The sequence below is a fragment of the Fukomys damarensis genome, unplaced genomic scaffold (assembly GCF_012274545.1).
Source record: "Fukomys damarensis isolate Sample0158 unplaced genomic scaffold, DMR_v1.0_HiC HiC_scaffold_25, whole genome shotgun sequence".
Taxonomy (NCBI): domain Eukaryota; kingdom Metazoa; phylum Chordata; class Mammalia; order Rodentia; family Bathyergidae; genus Fukomys; species Fukomys damarensis.
In genome coordinates, this window is record NW_022900937.1 from 10,683,171 (window position 1) to 10,699,282 (window position 16,112).

Here is a 16,112-nt window from a genome sequence, read left to right on the forward strand (position 1 = left end):
CAGTAACAAAACTCAAGTCAGTTTTTTTTCCCCACCTTGGTGTTATGATGTTCTTCCTGGCCAGCCTGGCTTTCCCCTGGGTGCCACCTCTATAGCTTCAGAAGTAGTAGTAGTTAAATTTCCGGAGATTTGCTTTTAATAGGTTGGCGGAAAAGCAGTTTGGAATCTCCATAATTTGTAAAGGTTTGTTGCAGAAAATTTCTAAGTGTAAAGCTGAGCCACTCTCCTCTGGGTGACAGGACTTGATAAGCTTCCATTTTAAGGAAATGGATTACATATACGTCTGTGCTGTATTTTTAGCACAATTTCACTGCACTTTTAATTAATAATATTTTCCCATGTTCTCCATAGATAATCATCCAGATTCTTAATTTGGGGTAAACTTTTGAATATATATATATACAACAAAGTATCCAAAGTGCAGTGCCTGATAACATATATTTTTATCACCACTGTAACAAATTACTACAGAATTAGTGGCTTCAAACAACACTAATTTATTCTTTTTAGGTTCTGGAGGCAAACAGTCCTACCATCAAGAAATTGACTGGGATGGATTCTTTTTGGAAACTTGAAAGGAAAAGCTCTTTTCTTACCTTTCTAATTTCTGGGGGCTGCCTGCATTACTTAGCTTGTGGCCCCTTCCTTCACCTTCAGAGCCAGCACTGTAGCATCTTCCAACTTCTCTCTGAATTTAACCTACTGCCTTCCTTGAGATAAAGAACCAACTGGTTAATCCAGAGCCTCCTCTATCCATCACTGGCATTCACTACTCACTGTATCTGTTTCAGGAGCGGCACCAGCTGCAACTGCAGCTTCTGGAGCACGAGACAGAAATGTCCGGGGAGATTCCCGAGGCTGACAAAGAAAGGTAGGATGCAGGGCCGTTGGTCTGGGAGTGGGTGTTGAAAGTGGGCTGCTCTGGTATTGTGGCACCTTTGACCTTGCATTTTCATGGATGTGCTCGGCACTGGTCGGGAACATACCCAGATGTGACTCTGGGCTGAGAGTTTCCGGTGGGGGGGGCTCCTGCGTGACAAGGTGACTGCCACCTCTGGCTGCCCGTGGCTCATTCATAGCCCGGGATAGGCACTGAATTCTGGGGCCAGTGTGAAAGTCTGGTCTCTGCACGTTCTCCATAACCTTGAGCTCCACAGGATGCACCTTGGGTGTTGAGAAAACACAGCAGCTGTGATTAATAACATGTCCTGGAAAATAATTGAAAAGAATGTGTTTTGCTTGCAAGCCCTGCATTTGGCAAAAAGGATATAAAACCCTGGGGGGAAATGTGGGCGTGGTATACTGACTCTTCTAAAAGTGCAATGGCTCAAGAGGCTCAGAGGCTCTCAAGTGAACGTGGAGGATTGGAGCACTTTGGGGAGTTAGTCTCCCCGAGGCCCTTTGCACCTGTGGGATTCTGAGCTTCCAGGCTGACCGGAGTCTTTGCTGGATTTCACTATAGTGTTGAGGGGCAGAGCTGGGAGGTGGCACCAGACCCAGCTCCTCCAGGGCTCCCCTCCGGAGTCCCACAGAGTGGAAGGACCATCTGCAGTGGCCTTCAGTTCCTTTCCACAAGCACAGTGGGAGAAGTGTTTGTGCTATTGCAAAAAAGAAAGATGAAATGTCTTACGACCTCTGTTGTGACGCAGTGATCTCTCAGCCTGTTCCTTGTTCATCCAAAATAAACAATTCACAGTGCAGCTGTAATCCTGTATGTTCTAATCTAGCAACCCTCAAAGTGAGAGCCTTGTGAACTTGTAAGTGGGTGAAAACATTCTCTCTCCATCCCTGTAGTAATTGTTCTTATGCAGGATAGAACTCAAGCACCGGAGGGAGAGAGGCTTTTCGAAGGCGGAGACTTGACTGGTTTATGCTTGATCACTTAGGATGTGCACAGGAAGCAGAGTGCATCTTGGAGTTTCATTTCCTGGTCTTGGCGGTACCTCTTCAAGGCTGAGACCTTGTTGCCGATGTGGGCACTTGGGTGCAGGACTCAGTTGCCTTTTCTTCCCCGCGTTAGGTATCAGCAGCTGGAGGAGGCCTCAGCCAGCCTCCGTGAGCGGATCAGACACCTGGATGACATGGTGCACTGCCAGCAGAAGAAAGTCAAGCAGATGGTTGAGGAGGTACGTGCTGGGCAGGGCCTTGGGCTGGCACTGCTGCCCGACGGTGACCTCAGCCCTGGAACATAGAGACTCTCTGCCTGCTTTCCTGTGGTCCAAAGTGTGCTTGCCCAGGCCAAAGAGAGTTCCTTCACATGCTCTGTGCAAGCTGATGGTTGCCCTAGTGAAGGGCTCCTCTAGCCACAGCCCGTCTGGTGGGGGCTGGCGCTGCATGGTGCCAACTGCTCAGGGCGTGACAGGGTGGACGAGAGGAGGTGACTGCCCTGGGTCTCCACACTGCTGCTCACCCTGCCTGCTTCTCACTCTCCTCCCTCTCTCTCTCTCTCTCTCCCTCTCTCCCTCTGATCTTGAAAGCCTGTGCTGTGACCAAACCAGTCACATACTGTGTAGGTTTGTTGCTCAGTTTTAAAAATCCAGTAAAAAAATCTGATAGAAAAACAATAGTACTAGCAGATTGGTAAGAATTCCTGTGAGTCTTGTTCTCTAAATTGCAAAATAAAGAGAAGGTGTCCATTTTAGGCAGCATTTAGAGTGAGCACCACTCTACAAAGATATCTGTTTCCTTAATAAGTGATTACAAGCAAAAGTATATCTACTCAAATAATTCATACTTGTGAGATAAAATGTTCAAAGGATAATTAAAATCAAACGGTGGCTCACACCTGTAACCCCAGCACTCTGAGGGACTGAGGCAGGAGGATCGCAAGTTGGTGCTGAACTTAGGCAACTTGGTGAGACCCTCTCTCAAAATAAAAAATAAAAAAGGGCTGGGTATTTAGTTCAGTGGATTCAGTTCCTAATAACACATACACAAATATACACACATGCCTTTTTTCTTTTGCTTTTCTTTCTTTTTTTTTGTGTGTGTGTGTGTGTTTTTGAGACAGGGTCTCACTATGTAGTTGAGACTGACCTGGAACTCATTATGTAGCCCAGGCTGGCCTCGAACTCACAGCAATCCTCCTGCCTCAGCCTCCTGAGTGCTGGGATTGCAGGTGTGTGCCACCATGCCTGGCTAAGCCTTTTTTCACTAATCCATAAGAAAATGTTGGGGATATGAGTGTGGTGTGGTGGTGGTCAGGGGTTTGTGAGGGGGAAGGGATGGCGTTTTGCATCAGGTGCAGGATAGACAGACATGTTGAAGTCTAGTCCCCAGAGAGCCTGGTCTTACCATGCTGGGCTGTGTGAGTCCCACACAGACTCACACAGGACTCAATGGAGCAACCAGGCTCAGAGCAGGCCCCAGCCCACCTGGCTGTGCCTGGTCCTCCCAGGCAGGAGCAGTGCCAGCCTCGGTGTGGGGGTTCTGCTCCCCCCCCATGGTCACTTGATTCTGTCTCCCCAAGGGAGTGCATCTCTGGCACAGCTGCGGTGGAGCGTCTGAGCCTCTCACACTTGACAACTGGGGCCAGGGCCACCTCTCGTTTTCCCCTGGGGTTCTCCACTGCGGGCCCTGCAGGGAAGTATGGATTGTGCTCGTGCCTTGTGCCTCGTGCTAGAGGACCATGGACTCGAACCTCTCACGGATTGGCTTTTGAGTCCATTAAACTCCTAACTGTAAGGATTTAAGGCTGGTACAAAACTTGGAGACTTGCCGGGGATTTAGCTCAGTGGTTCTGCCTCCTGCCTCACAATCACAAAGACCCAAGTTCAATCCCCTGTACAAAAATAAACAAAACAATTTGGAGACTTTTCTAAAAGACATTTTCAGCCATGTGTGGTGGTGCACGCCTGTCATCCGGTGTGTGGGGGAGGCTGAGGCGGAAAGGTCACCATGAGTTCAAGGCCACCCTGTGCTACATTGTGAGTTCAAAGCCAGCCTGGTCTACATAGCAAGACCCAATCTCAAAAAAAAAAGACATTTTCAGAGAAATTTAGAAGTCTGTGTTTTATATCCTACTTTCAGAATATAATGAACATACCAATTTGAAGGAAGTGGGGAACACACACACACACACACACACACACACACACAAGTTCTCTGTCTCTTGGTATCAGAGGGGTCACCCCAGGGCCAACCCCACCCCAAGGGTACCAAATCCTTGGGTGCCCAACTCCCTCATGCAAAATGGCATAGTATTTGCATTGACCCCACACAATTCTCTCATGCACTCTAAATATCTCTAGGCTGCTTGTGATACCTAATACAACGTGAATACTATGTGAGAGGCGCACCAGACTGCTTAAGGAACAATGACAAGAAAAACAGTCTGCACATATCTAGCACAGATACAACTTTTATTTTTCCAAATATTTTTTGATCAAGGTTGACTAAATGCAAAGGTGTGGGACCTGTGGATACAGAGGCCAGCTGCGTGTCTGTGAGGGGGCACAGCAGGTCCTCTGCTTCCCACATGTGAGCTCAGTCTCCCGGACTTCTCTGAGTTCTGGTGGAGCTGGCTGGAAGGGCCCTGGCTCAGCTCACTAAGGAGACTTTTAATTCTGAATTTAAAGGCTCTCAATTGTATGGTTAAAATCATGGTGTCGTTAACTTCTGTAACCAAAGGATGGTTTTTTAAAAAAAGTATCAGAGGTTATGGACATTTATGGGAGTGGATTGTTTCAAAATGACAGATGTGGGTAAGCTTAGGACACTGGCGGGGAGCACAGTCGGGACAGGGACAGCTGGTCCCATGGGGAGGTCGCTGGTGACTCAGGAATGGCGGAGAAGTTGGGCAGAACGTGGCCGAGGCTGGACATAAGGTCAGAGTTTACCTTGTAGAAAACCATCTTGTACAAGAGGGAGAATATTTTCGTTCTGTATTGTGATGCAAAGCCAGGCCAGAGCCACTGGGTGGCACTTTCAAAGGAGGAAATTTCAGCTCTTTGCTCAAATTTTATAAAATATTCCCAGTACTGGCTGCCCTAGAGGGGTATTTAGGCTTCGTTCCAGGTGTGTTCCTCCCGAAGGAAGAGTCGAGTTAGACGTTTTCTAGAACTCCTCTAAAACTTTTGTTCTGTGAGCTGAGCCACTACGTGGAGGAAGCCTGGTAACTTTATACAGAGAATTCTGTCCTGTTTGGTTTGCTGTGCCTGTTACTATGGTTGCATTACTTTGCAGAATGAGCAAAATCAGCAAAGTTAAAGCTAAGTCACTCCGGATCAGTTGGGCCCAGTTCTGAGAAGCCCAGCCCACTGAACGGATCGGTGTGAAATCGGGAAAGCGCACTTTAGAAGTATGTTTCTATCTGTGAACATCTGCTACCCAGGGAGAGAGGCAAACGTGATCCAGAACAGAGGCAGCATTTGAGTGTGGCAGATGTCAAGGACAGCTTCCTCCTGTCACACATCTGTGACACAGCCTCAACTTCACCAGGTGTGAATACATCTGGTTCTTCCCTGTCGGGGTCATCTGGGCAGTAAGGCCTGTGAAGCAGTGTTCCTTGTTAAAATGATGGACGTCCAGGCAATGGACAATGCTGAGGCTTTCAGAAACCTCAAATACCCAGCACTGTATTTTTCCCTCCTCAGTAGAATATTATTTTGTAACACGAGTAACAATGAACCGTATAGAAAGCCACTGGCCCGGGTTTTGTGGTTCTAGCTCAGTAGTGACCTGATATCCATCCTGGGAGAAAGCAAGGACTTGTGCTGTATGCGGAGGCCTTGTGGTGGGGCTGGGTCCTTTTGAAACAAAGGATTTTTAGTGCATCTCTTGTGGGGTCAAGTTCACTGAAGTGCTGATTACAGTCCTGGCCGTCATGGACATCAGGGACTGGCCACTCCTCCCAACCCTAGTTCTTAAATATAGTAAATAAACAAAACAGCAACAACGAAAGCCCCACATGTGCCCTTTTAGTCTTTGAAGGTTTTCTAGAAAGTACTGTATGGAGAAATACCAAAGGATGGGGGAAAAAATAGCACCACACACACACACACACACACACTGGGCCAGGCAGGACACACAGCTGTCACTGCTGATCTTAACCTCAGGGCTCCTGGGATTTGTGCTTGGTCTTGAATCAGGCTGTGTTTTTCAGGTTTCCAGGAAAGGCGCTGGGAGAGCTGGGATTAGGGCACCTGAGGCCAGAGCAGTGAGCCTGGGTCATCCGTGTGACTTCTTAAGTCCGCAGGGCCATTCATGCCTCCTTACTGTTCTCACCAAGGTCTAGTCGGCTGCCTTCCTGCCAAGGGGACAGTGACCTGGAGGAGACAGCCAAGTCATACTTGCCCTCCTGAGGGTACATTTACATTTTTGCCAATGGGCAGTGATGCTACTCAGCTGAATGAGCAGTAGTTTGTTATCATCTCTGCATTCCATCGTGCCTTTCTTCTCACGTCCTATCACTGCTTGCCACACGGTAAATGTTTCTTCCAACAGATAGCATCTGAGGGAGTGGCTTTTCAGCAGCCGAGGAGGCATTATTTCTTAAGCCTGCTGTTGCAGAAACCAAGTGTGCTCCTCCCTCTTTGTAATGTAGCTGTGCAAAGATGCACACACCGGATTGATTTTCTCACCAGTGCCTCTCCACCCAGGCCAGGCACTGGTGTCTTTCTGAGCCAAATAGAGGAACAGGAGGCAGACGGTGCAGGGGTCTTTGTGGTCGTGCTTGTAACACCGCGAGAGGTCCAGTGTGCGGTCAGATTCTCAGTCCGGGAAGCCAGGCAACCTTGCTGGCTTCATGTTAGTGCATTTGGCTGCCTCCCTTGGAAGCTCCTGCACCTGAGGAGAAAGCTGTGGTGGACTCAGAGCAGATGGTCTCGAGGGCCAGACCAGGGACAGGAGCACTGACTTGGGAAAGCGAGTCCAAGACCGAGACTGCTAGGCCCTGTCACAGGGACCTTCAGTCCTTTCCAGCCCCTGGCACTGGGTCCCCGAAGATTCTGAAACAGCTCAGTCTTAACACCACACTGGCCTGGTGGCATCCAGACTGTAGACTCTTCCCAGATGCAATGCAGATAGAGGGAAGATGTTACTTAGGAGGAGGTGGGGCAGAACCCACCCCATGCCGAGACTGTGGAAGGCAGGAACCTACCTCTGACAGACCGCAGGTGGCTCCCTTGTCCTCTTCTCTCTGGGCAGGTGTGCACATGTCTGCCCTTGCCCTGGCTTAACAGGGTGATAGTGGTAGGATTGTAATTCACTCTGTCTCAGGGAGATGAAGTGGTTCAGGGGACAGGCGACCAGTAACTCCTCAGCGAGGCAAGGCTTTGAGTTTCCGGCTCTTAGGACAGTTCACAAAGCTTTCCCTCTCTCTGTACCCCAGGTCTCAAGTCTGCATGCACCCTGTATGTAGAGACCTTTGGGGGCATTCAGTGAAAGAGGGCCTACGAATAACAGTGAGCATGAAACTTTAGAATCAAGCCCACCTGCATTCAGTAGTTGTGGACACTTTGGAAAGTTACTTATTTAATTATCTACAAAATGGGATTAATAACAGTATCCACCTGATACGTTGTTTGAAAAGGGATTAAATTATATATAGATGAAACATTAGAAGATGAATTGGAATATAGTAAATGCACAGTAAATACTAGCTGCTGTTGCTGTTGTTACCACTAATGAATTTACTCCTGCTGTACACACCTAAAGGAAAGAGAATAAAAGCAGAAGTAGCTAGTTGCTATCCTGACCAATACACAGGGCTGTGCATTTCCCTTGGGACCTCTGAGTTGTTTTGGTTTCCCTTCTGTGCTCTGCAACCACCAGACTCTTGAGTAGAACATTCGCAGAGAAAGTGGTTTTTAAAAATGTAACCTTCCCCTAATTTCCCATTGTAAATGCTTCCTCTGTTGGCTGGCACGCGGTTCATTTTTAAAACTTCAGTGTGTGGAAATGTGCAACCCACAAAAGTACCCTCTGGCCAGATGCCCCGTGTTGAGAGCCGTGTCAGGGAGGGAGGAGGCGTGGAGCCCTGAATTCTCAGCCCTAACTCCCTCAATTGAACTGTCTCCAGATCATGTCGCACGAGCTCTTCTTCAGATTTAGTCTGCGGCTCTTTGGAAGATGATAACCCGCTAAGCCCGCTAGCCCACTGTGGGTAGAAGTGGTTCCTTTCGCTGCTCGTGATTAGAAGAACACTTGTGCACTCACTGCGGGCGAGAGGTGTTTTTGAGGAGCAAAACAGGAAGACTTGGCCACCCGGGGCCCTGCTTTGTGAAAACACCCACATACGGTAACTCGACTTGGACAGCCGCAGGACGCTGAGTCAAGAGAACTCAAAGGCCCACAGTCTGTCTAGAAACGGGTTCCTAGATCTCAAAGAAAGAACTGTATGGAAAAATTATTCCTAAAAGCAATTCGGAAGGTGCCAAGTAGAGATTGGCCTAAGATCCTGGAAAAATGAAGCTTTTCTGCTAGAAGAGGGTGGGAGAGGACGAAGGACATGAGTCCCGAGAGGAACGGGCTCTGTCCCGAAACACACCCTACGCCCCTACACCCCTCACGAGCAGCCCGGTGTCTGCGTGGTTCGATTCTGTGTTTACAGGGCACAGTGGCCCTGAGATTTTCCTTTCTGAATGTGTCTCAGCACCACTAGTCAACTTCTTGCTCTTCTTGTCTAAGAGAAGTTTGGTTTGCTTCTATCCCTGAATGAATAGTTCAATCAGTTTCAGGAAGAGAAGAACATTTGGCTAAAATGCATTGCCGTGAAGCACACTCCACGCATCTGCGTTTTGGTACCGGTCTCGCGCCACAGCCACACATGCTGGTATTTCTTCAGAAGCTGGCCCAGTTGTGAGAGGTACCAGGAGTGGTGGTCTAGTCGCGGGTGGCATTGGTCCACAGGCCAGGGCACAGGGCTGGTGGAGTGGGTCCCTGTGACAGCAGCTCCTTCTCTGCTCCCGCATGTGTCCATGGCAAAGTGGGTATGTGGGTCCCTTTCCTGTTGGTGTTTGCCTTTGGTCTCTCATTTTGATGCCTCTGCCCAGCTTACACAAAGAGGGAGTGGGAAGGGAAGGAAGTGAGGGGTAACCTTCAGCATTCGTGGGCAGCTGTTACTGTGGGCACAGTGCTCGGTTCGATGCAGATCCCACACACTCACCTGGGTTCCGCAGGGAGCTGGAGTCAGCTTGGGAAATCGCTCGCCTAGATCTCACCCTGGCCTGGTGACCTGCACCGTTTGTTTCTGGGGATTCCTTTACTACTCTGACGTTTTTCTGAGTCTCTGGTGGAATCTGCTCTCTGGCATCTGTTCTAGTGGAATAGATTTGTTAGCATATCAAAAAGTGAAATTAGGAGGAAATGAATTTAGGGAACACCTTGACCTTCCAAGAAACTGGGGCACTGGTGTGAGTCGGCGGGGTGGTGTGCTCTCTTCCGCCCTGGAGTTTCTTCCGTCTGTTGGCCTAGGCGCAGTCCCTGGAGGACAGGGTTAGCGGAGCAGACATGAGCAGAGCCCAGAGCATCTATACGCCCCTTTTCCTGCCTTCCACGCGCTTGGTGCATGTGCCTTCTTCCTGCCCCAGCCCCAGCCCAGGCTTTCTGGTGATCTTGAGTCTGGCTCCCCTGCTCCACAGGACCCATCTCTCTTCTCTGCTCTACCATTGCTGGTGAGCCTCAGTTTACCTCTTTCCTGCCTACATTGTAACACGCTGTTAACTGTACCTACTGCCAGCCAAGCCTGAGTTCTGTGTTCAAGTCCTGCTCCACCGCTCCACCCACCCCACCTCTCCTCCCTCTCCCTGCCCTTCACTGGACCCCCAGCCTTGACTCTGCAGCCCACATCCTGTCTCACCGCCCCCCCGAGGAGTTGCTTTGCAAACCTTTGAGGCAGAATTTGTGCATAGTACATGAAAGTGTTCACTTCCAGGGTCTAGTGGTTAACATGGTGTTAGTCATTTTTTTAAAACCCAAGTTCTTTACCTAAGGTATCTGAAAGAACACAGTGGTGCCCACCTTCCCTGCCCTGTGCATTCTAGAAGGAATTATTGCAGGTGAATTTGATGACAGGGGTTGGTGGGTGCACCCACATCCAAACTGCCCTTTCTAGAAGGTCCCTTGTGGGGAAATGTCACCAAACCCACATTTTTTTTATTGAAATGGCTTCTAATAGGCTTGGAGCATTTTTCCAGACACCAGGTGCCCAGTTTCTGCCCCTAGAAAGTATGTGAGGCTGCGCAGTTGGTGTTGAAAGCCTTGCCAAGTGACGAGTGCGCCTGCGCCAAGGCTGTCAGGGCTGTGGAGACAGAGCTCACCCACACACGTTAACCTTCACAGAGGTGTGGTCTGCCCATTTTTAAAGTGCAGGAAATCGAGGCTTAGAGTCATAAAAAACAAGTAGCGAGCAGTATCTCAGCAAATAATTATGGTTCTGGGTCCACACCCAGATCTTTGAGTCCAAAGTCCTTTTCTTCTTATTTTTTAAAATATGAAAGGAAATTAAAGTGCAGAAAATTATATTTCATTATCCTCTATAAATAATGAAAACACAATCCCTGTGCCCTCCTCTGCTTTTTGTAAATAAAAGAAAATATCACAGGTAAAGACGAGGGCCGTTCTGTTTTACTTCTGCCCAGTTCTGCTCCTCTCCTTCTTCTACCCCACGCTTCTACCACAGAGATGTGGATCTAATATTAGTACGAAGCCTAGTGTGTGTTTAAAAATTTACACAAATTTTAGTTTATGATTTAGATAATAAGTAGTATTGTCGATATTTTGCAACTTGTCTTTTTTCCTAGTTTAATGTTATTACACGCAGATCTAATTTTTTCATTCCAGTAGCTAATATACTTTTATTTGGATATATTGCAATCCGTCTGTCCTGTTGATACACATGTAGTTAATTTCAAAGTTTTATTCTCCCACAGAGGGAAACGTCTCCACGCGTCCTTCTCTAGGAAGCGCACGTAGAAGGGGGCGCCGCCAGGGGGCGGAGTGACGCAGTGTCAGCGTCGCCTGACCCTTCGGTGGTTTTCCACAGTGCATAGCACTGCCCCAGTCGCTTAATACGGCAGGGGTTTCCAGACTCTCATCACCACGCGGCCCCGTGTGGACTATGGTCTTAGTCAGTTATGAAATCGCATCTCATTGTTTTAAGTGTAACTTGCGTCAGCCTGATTCCTACTCATTACAAGTTGTGGAACGAATGCCTTTTCATAAGGTCATCGGCACACTCAGGCATCCCCCTTTATGAATTCGTGTTCATATTCTTTATTCATTTTATGTGAGGTTGTTTGTCTTTCCTTCTGCTGATTTGTACCTACTCTGTATTCGTATAATCATCAAAAAACATTTGGCCGACATCTCCTTCTCAGTGGTGTTGGTGGTTTATCTTATATAATTTTAAAATTTTAGTAGTTATCAATGTTTCTGTGCTGTGCTGTACTGTGTGTCTTATTTGTCATAAGCATATTTTGTGTAATAGTTTTAAAATTTTATTTTTCATCTTTAGGTCTTTAGTTACCACCTACACGTCTGCCCTCTGTGCTTCCTTTAGCTTTTCTCTGCATAACATTTACTTGTCCTTTTTGCCTGTTTATGTGGTTTGTTGTCTCTTTCCCTCCACTAGAATGTAAGCTCTAGGAGGCAGGGACTTTTGTCTGTTTATGACTGTAACTCCTAACAACTGGAATTTTTGCTGGTGTATAGTAGATGCTCAATAAATAGTTTTGGATAAAGAATAATCCATGTGGAATTTATTTTTGTGTATATTGTATGAGTAGTGATCCTTTGGAGTGGGAGGTCAGGGAACCTTGTTTCTCCAATGTCACTGCCTGCTAATTTTAACCTTTGCCAACATGGTGTTCTGTTCCCTGTTGTTGAGAAAGGAGATTAGGGTGTGGCAGACTGGCTGGGGAAGTAGATGTGGCCGGTTAATCACACAGTTTCAGGACACTTGCACAGAACACTTCCCAAAGCCTTGCAACATAGACATCTTGTGAGCACTCCAGCAGTTTTGGATAGGGTAGTCTAGACCCAAATCAGCCTGAGGAGGGAGAGATACATAAAAACAGCCTCAGTTGAGCTCTTCGCTACCGTATTCTTTCACAGTGTTCCACTCTCATGCTGCAAAGTATACTTCTTTTCCTACTTTTACTTGGCCGAAACTCTCTCTGCAGCGCTCTTTCTTTTCATGCCTTTAATAAATGTAAAACCTTACTACCGTTTGGGCTTGTCTTGGCCAATTCTTTGCTTGTGATCCAAAGAATCTCTGAACCTTCTCTGAAAGGAGACTGTAGCACTCCAAAACCTGGCAACAGTTCCTTTGACTGTTCTGACCTCCTGCCCCTGGGCAGTCTTTGTGAGTCTGGGTATATGTGTGTTGGATCCAGGTACAATGTATGCGAAGCTCATCTCTGCTGACCCAGGAGACGTTTAAGAAATGCCTTTTGTGGGACACTACTTCCTCCTCTCAGGACTCTCTGGCTGACATTTAGACTCATCCGCACTCTAGGCAGAATGTGGTCAGTGATGACCCTGGTGATGAGCTGTGTGTGCTGGGAATACGGAAGTGGAAACCACTGTGACTAAGTTCATAGGCTCCAAGTGAATGAAATCCATCTTTGTGTCCTGCCTTTGGATCACCTTTCTTCTCCAAGTTTCTGTTTCCTTACCAGTAACATGAGGATGCTCATAGTCCCTCCCCAGAGGTGGACGTAAGTACATATGGATAGCTTGTGTGCTAAGTGCCTGTTAGCACAGTGCCTACGGATATGAATTGATTCTGGTGTGGGCAGACTGTCTTTAGGGAGGAGGGAGGGTTCCCCAGGGTTGTGCAGGATGGGATGGATTTTTCTAGGCAGGGATCGAATGGGTGGAAAAGTCATACCAGATAAGATATAGAATAAATAAAAACAAAGACATGGAGACTAAAACATGTAGGGTGAGTTCAGGGAGCATTAATTTAGTTTGGACTGTAGGAGGGAGTGATAGGTTAATGAAGATGCTGAAAATGTAGGTGGAAAACAACTGTGGTGGGTGGAAAGCCATGCTAAGAAAATTACTGTGCTAATAATTCCTCAGTGGCTTCTCATGGCCAATCAGATCGGAGCCCAAAGTGGCGCCTCTGCATGGGTCCTATGCAAGCCAGAGGGGAGACGGCGGGAAGTTCAATATTTTAGGGCACTTGAACTTTGGGAAAATTTTTGAAAATACCATTTTTTAAAATCACCACCTTTGTGCAGTTGTGAACAGTTCTCTCCCTGGTAGGGCTGCTCAGCACCTGGCATTGTATCTTTGAAGCTGTGTCTGTGGAGGAAAGCACAGGAGTAAATCTGCCCCTTCCTTCCTTTTCCTATCCACCTGCCTCTAAATCATGGAGAAGAAAACAGTGTAGTTGAATCAGGGGCCCAGATGCTTTGCGCAAAGGGTCGTGCACCAGCCTTCCACCCAGCCTGGTCTCGTTCTTTCCTTCTGGCCTCACTGCTCACTTCCGGTCCCACTCCTCACTTCCGGCCCAGCACTACCGGGTTCCAGTGTCCTGTCAGGGTAACACGGGAATCTTGGAATAGCAGAAGGGTGTGAGCGAAGGCCTGGCCTCAGCGAGGGAGGGACTGACTTGGGCCAGGTCTCAGCCCTGCCCATGTCCAGGTGGCTGTTGAGGGGCGAAGAGGTGAGGAACGTCTTGGAACCTCAGTTTCAAAGACAAGTGGGGATGACCCCTTTGGCTATTTCTGAGCATCAAGAGCTAACTCAGCCCTCTGTTCTCCATCTGTGTCTTCCTCCCTTCTTTTCTTCCTTTTTTCTCCTTTCCTCCCCTCTTCCCTTCCTTCTTCCTCCCTCCCAGTGAGTGCACTCAGGGGCTCCACTTTATCCGTCCCTCCCTGACATTTTTATAGCCATGTCATTTTTAGGGACCCTGGAGAACCAGAGCACTTGCTATTCATTGCTTTAAAGAACAGTTGAGTTCTCTTTAATATAAGGTAGAAATCAAACCAAATTAGATTATTTTACCTCAGAAGCCAGTTTCAACCGATCTTTTTGAATAGTGCCATTCTATTATTATATATTAGTTCAAGCTTAATAGAAAAAATTGATTAAAATATGAGCCTTGTTCATATCTAGCCTGGCTGAATGCCACAAGACACATTAATTGAAAATGAATTTCCACAAATCCAATCAAGTATCGTGAAGATGAAAAATGTACCTTTTTTCCTCCGGTCCTTCATTGATTTTTCATTTCCCCCACTCAGAGCTTCATTTAGCAATTTCTCAGTTTCGTTTTGTTGTGGTCTTAATTCATTCCCCTCTCCCCCACAAATGAGGTAATGTACCCTGTCCCTCGACCTTCTTAAACTGTTCTTTCCTCCTGCATTAATGTGGGGCACATTCTGATCTGTCATATTTTTCTATGCATTATTTCCTCTTTTTAAAAAGGGAGGCTAAGCTTTGTTATTTTTATTCTTAAAGTTTTGTGGTGGCTTTTATTAAGGAGAATGCACTTTAAAAATTGAATAACTATGAAATCACAGCATTACCAGACTTCCAAAATAGAATTAAGGGGAGTGTGTGTGTGTATAATATATATATATATAATTATCTTTTTTCAGTATGATATATGGGGAAGATGCACGAACCCTATTTTGATGAGGAAAATGCAGACAGCTGCTTGCCAGATCATAGAGGGATCAGTAGGTTGGGTTGGACCACACCCCGGGCAGGGTGAAAGGGAGCAAAGGGAGCAAAGGGAGAAGCCAGGAAGCTGTGTGAGCTCAGGAAGGTTCCTTCCTGTTTTGTTCCTTCCCCACCCGTCAGCTGGATCCAGTGAGATCTCACTGGATCCTGGGGAGTTTTGAAAACAATAGTGGAGATCTCTGAGTCATTTTCTTGTGGATTTTTCAGATCTTCAAGCATGACACCATGACTGTCCCCTAAAAAGTCTCCAAGCGCTCGTAGGAAAGTACCCTACTGCTTTACATTGACCTAGCATTCATGGCCTGATGGTCTCACTTTGTTTAGGAACATTGGCTGGCAGCTGTGCGTCTCTGTGTGTTCAGCTAGTAGGGAGGTAAATTATCTTTCTTCATCAGTGCAGTTCAAAGTAGGAAGTCTTTGTAAGTGGCAGTCTACAGGAAGGTGTGGCAGAGCTGGGTGCTGGGGACAGAGGTTGGGGGACTGAGCTCATGAGCATGTGTCTGCATTTTCTGACTTGTGAGTTACGCACAGCCCCATACCCTGATCTCAAATGTATTACCTGTGCGCCTCCACATGCCTTTCCTAAAATTAAGATGCACATAAAACAAATTTCAAAGAAAAGTGAACAGCGATGGCATTAACTTACATAGTCTGTGTTTAAAAAACTGAATTCTTTCCCTTATAGTATCTTAAACAGTTTGATAACATGTGATTATCATTTTGTTGTTTGTGTATTTTTGTTAGGAGACTTTTCAAGGAGGACACACTTAAAAACATAGCCCATGTTACTTGGATTTTCCCCCCACTTTTTTGTTAGTGTACAGTGGCTGTACAGTTTAGTTAATGGTTTTACTTTGGCAGACTTGTGCATGCACATAAGGTACTTTAATCATTTCCCCCGCCACCCCTTCCACCACCCTACCCCCTAGTTTCCACATGTGTCATATATTTTGATCATATTTGTGCCCCCTGTGCTCACTCTTACAGCCTCCCCCCTGTGCTCCCTCTGCTTTTTGTCCCTTTCCTTCTGGTGGGGGGGCAGCGGGGGCCATGGCCAAGATGTGTGAGCAGGTGAGCCCACCTTCTCGGCCCAGCCTCAGGGTGTCACCTGTTTTACAGACAGCTGTGTCCTGTTATTATCATTTCCTAGCTGGTGAGAAAAACACTCCAGCTGGGCATGGTGACGTACATGTGTAATCCCAGAGCTCCGGGAAGTTGAAGCAGGAGGAGGGCAAGTTTGAGTCCAGTCTGGGCCACTTAGCAAGACCTTGTGTCAGAACAAAAAGTAAAAAGCGGTGTGGGGTAATTCCATAGTAAAATCCCTCTGGGTTTGATCTGGAACCAAAACTGCACAAAGAAAAGAAGAGAAAGGATACTCAAAGTGCAATTTCTTAACAACCCGTAACGTTTACGTGCTACACTAAACTTTATTAAGTTCTCTTTACAGCCCAGGGTGGTCAGTACTGAGTCTCCCC

General features: G+C 47.1%; 1 protein-coding gene across 2 annotated transcripts in view; it reads left to right on the forward strand.

The window, feature by feature from the left end:
• Myzap (myocardial zonula adherens protein) overlaps window positions 1-16,112 on the forward strand; it is a 75,055-nt gene that overhangs the window by 36,348 nt on the left and 22,595 nt on the right. Inside the window, exons 9-11 of one of the 2 annotated variants that reach the window (XM_010641268.2) lie at window positions 792-871; window positions 2,021-2,126; window positions 8,021-11,643. In XM_010641268.2, the coding sequence (XP_010639570.1) occupies window positions 792-871; window positions 2,021-2,126; window positions 8,021-8,074 (240 nt within the window). In that variant the 3' untranslated portion in view covers window positions 8,075-11,643. Of the gene's footprint in view, window positions 1-791; window positions 872-2,020; window positions 2,127-8,020; window positions 11,644-16,112 lie in introns of those variants that run through there. The other variant, XM_010641267.3, reaches the window with a different exon arrangement.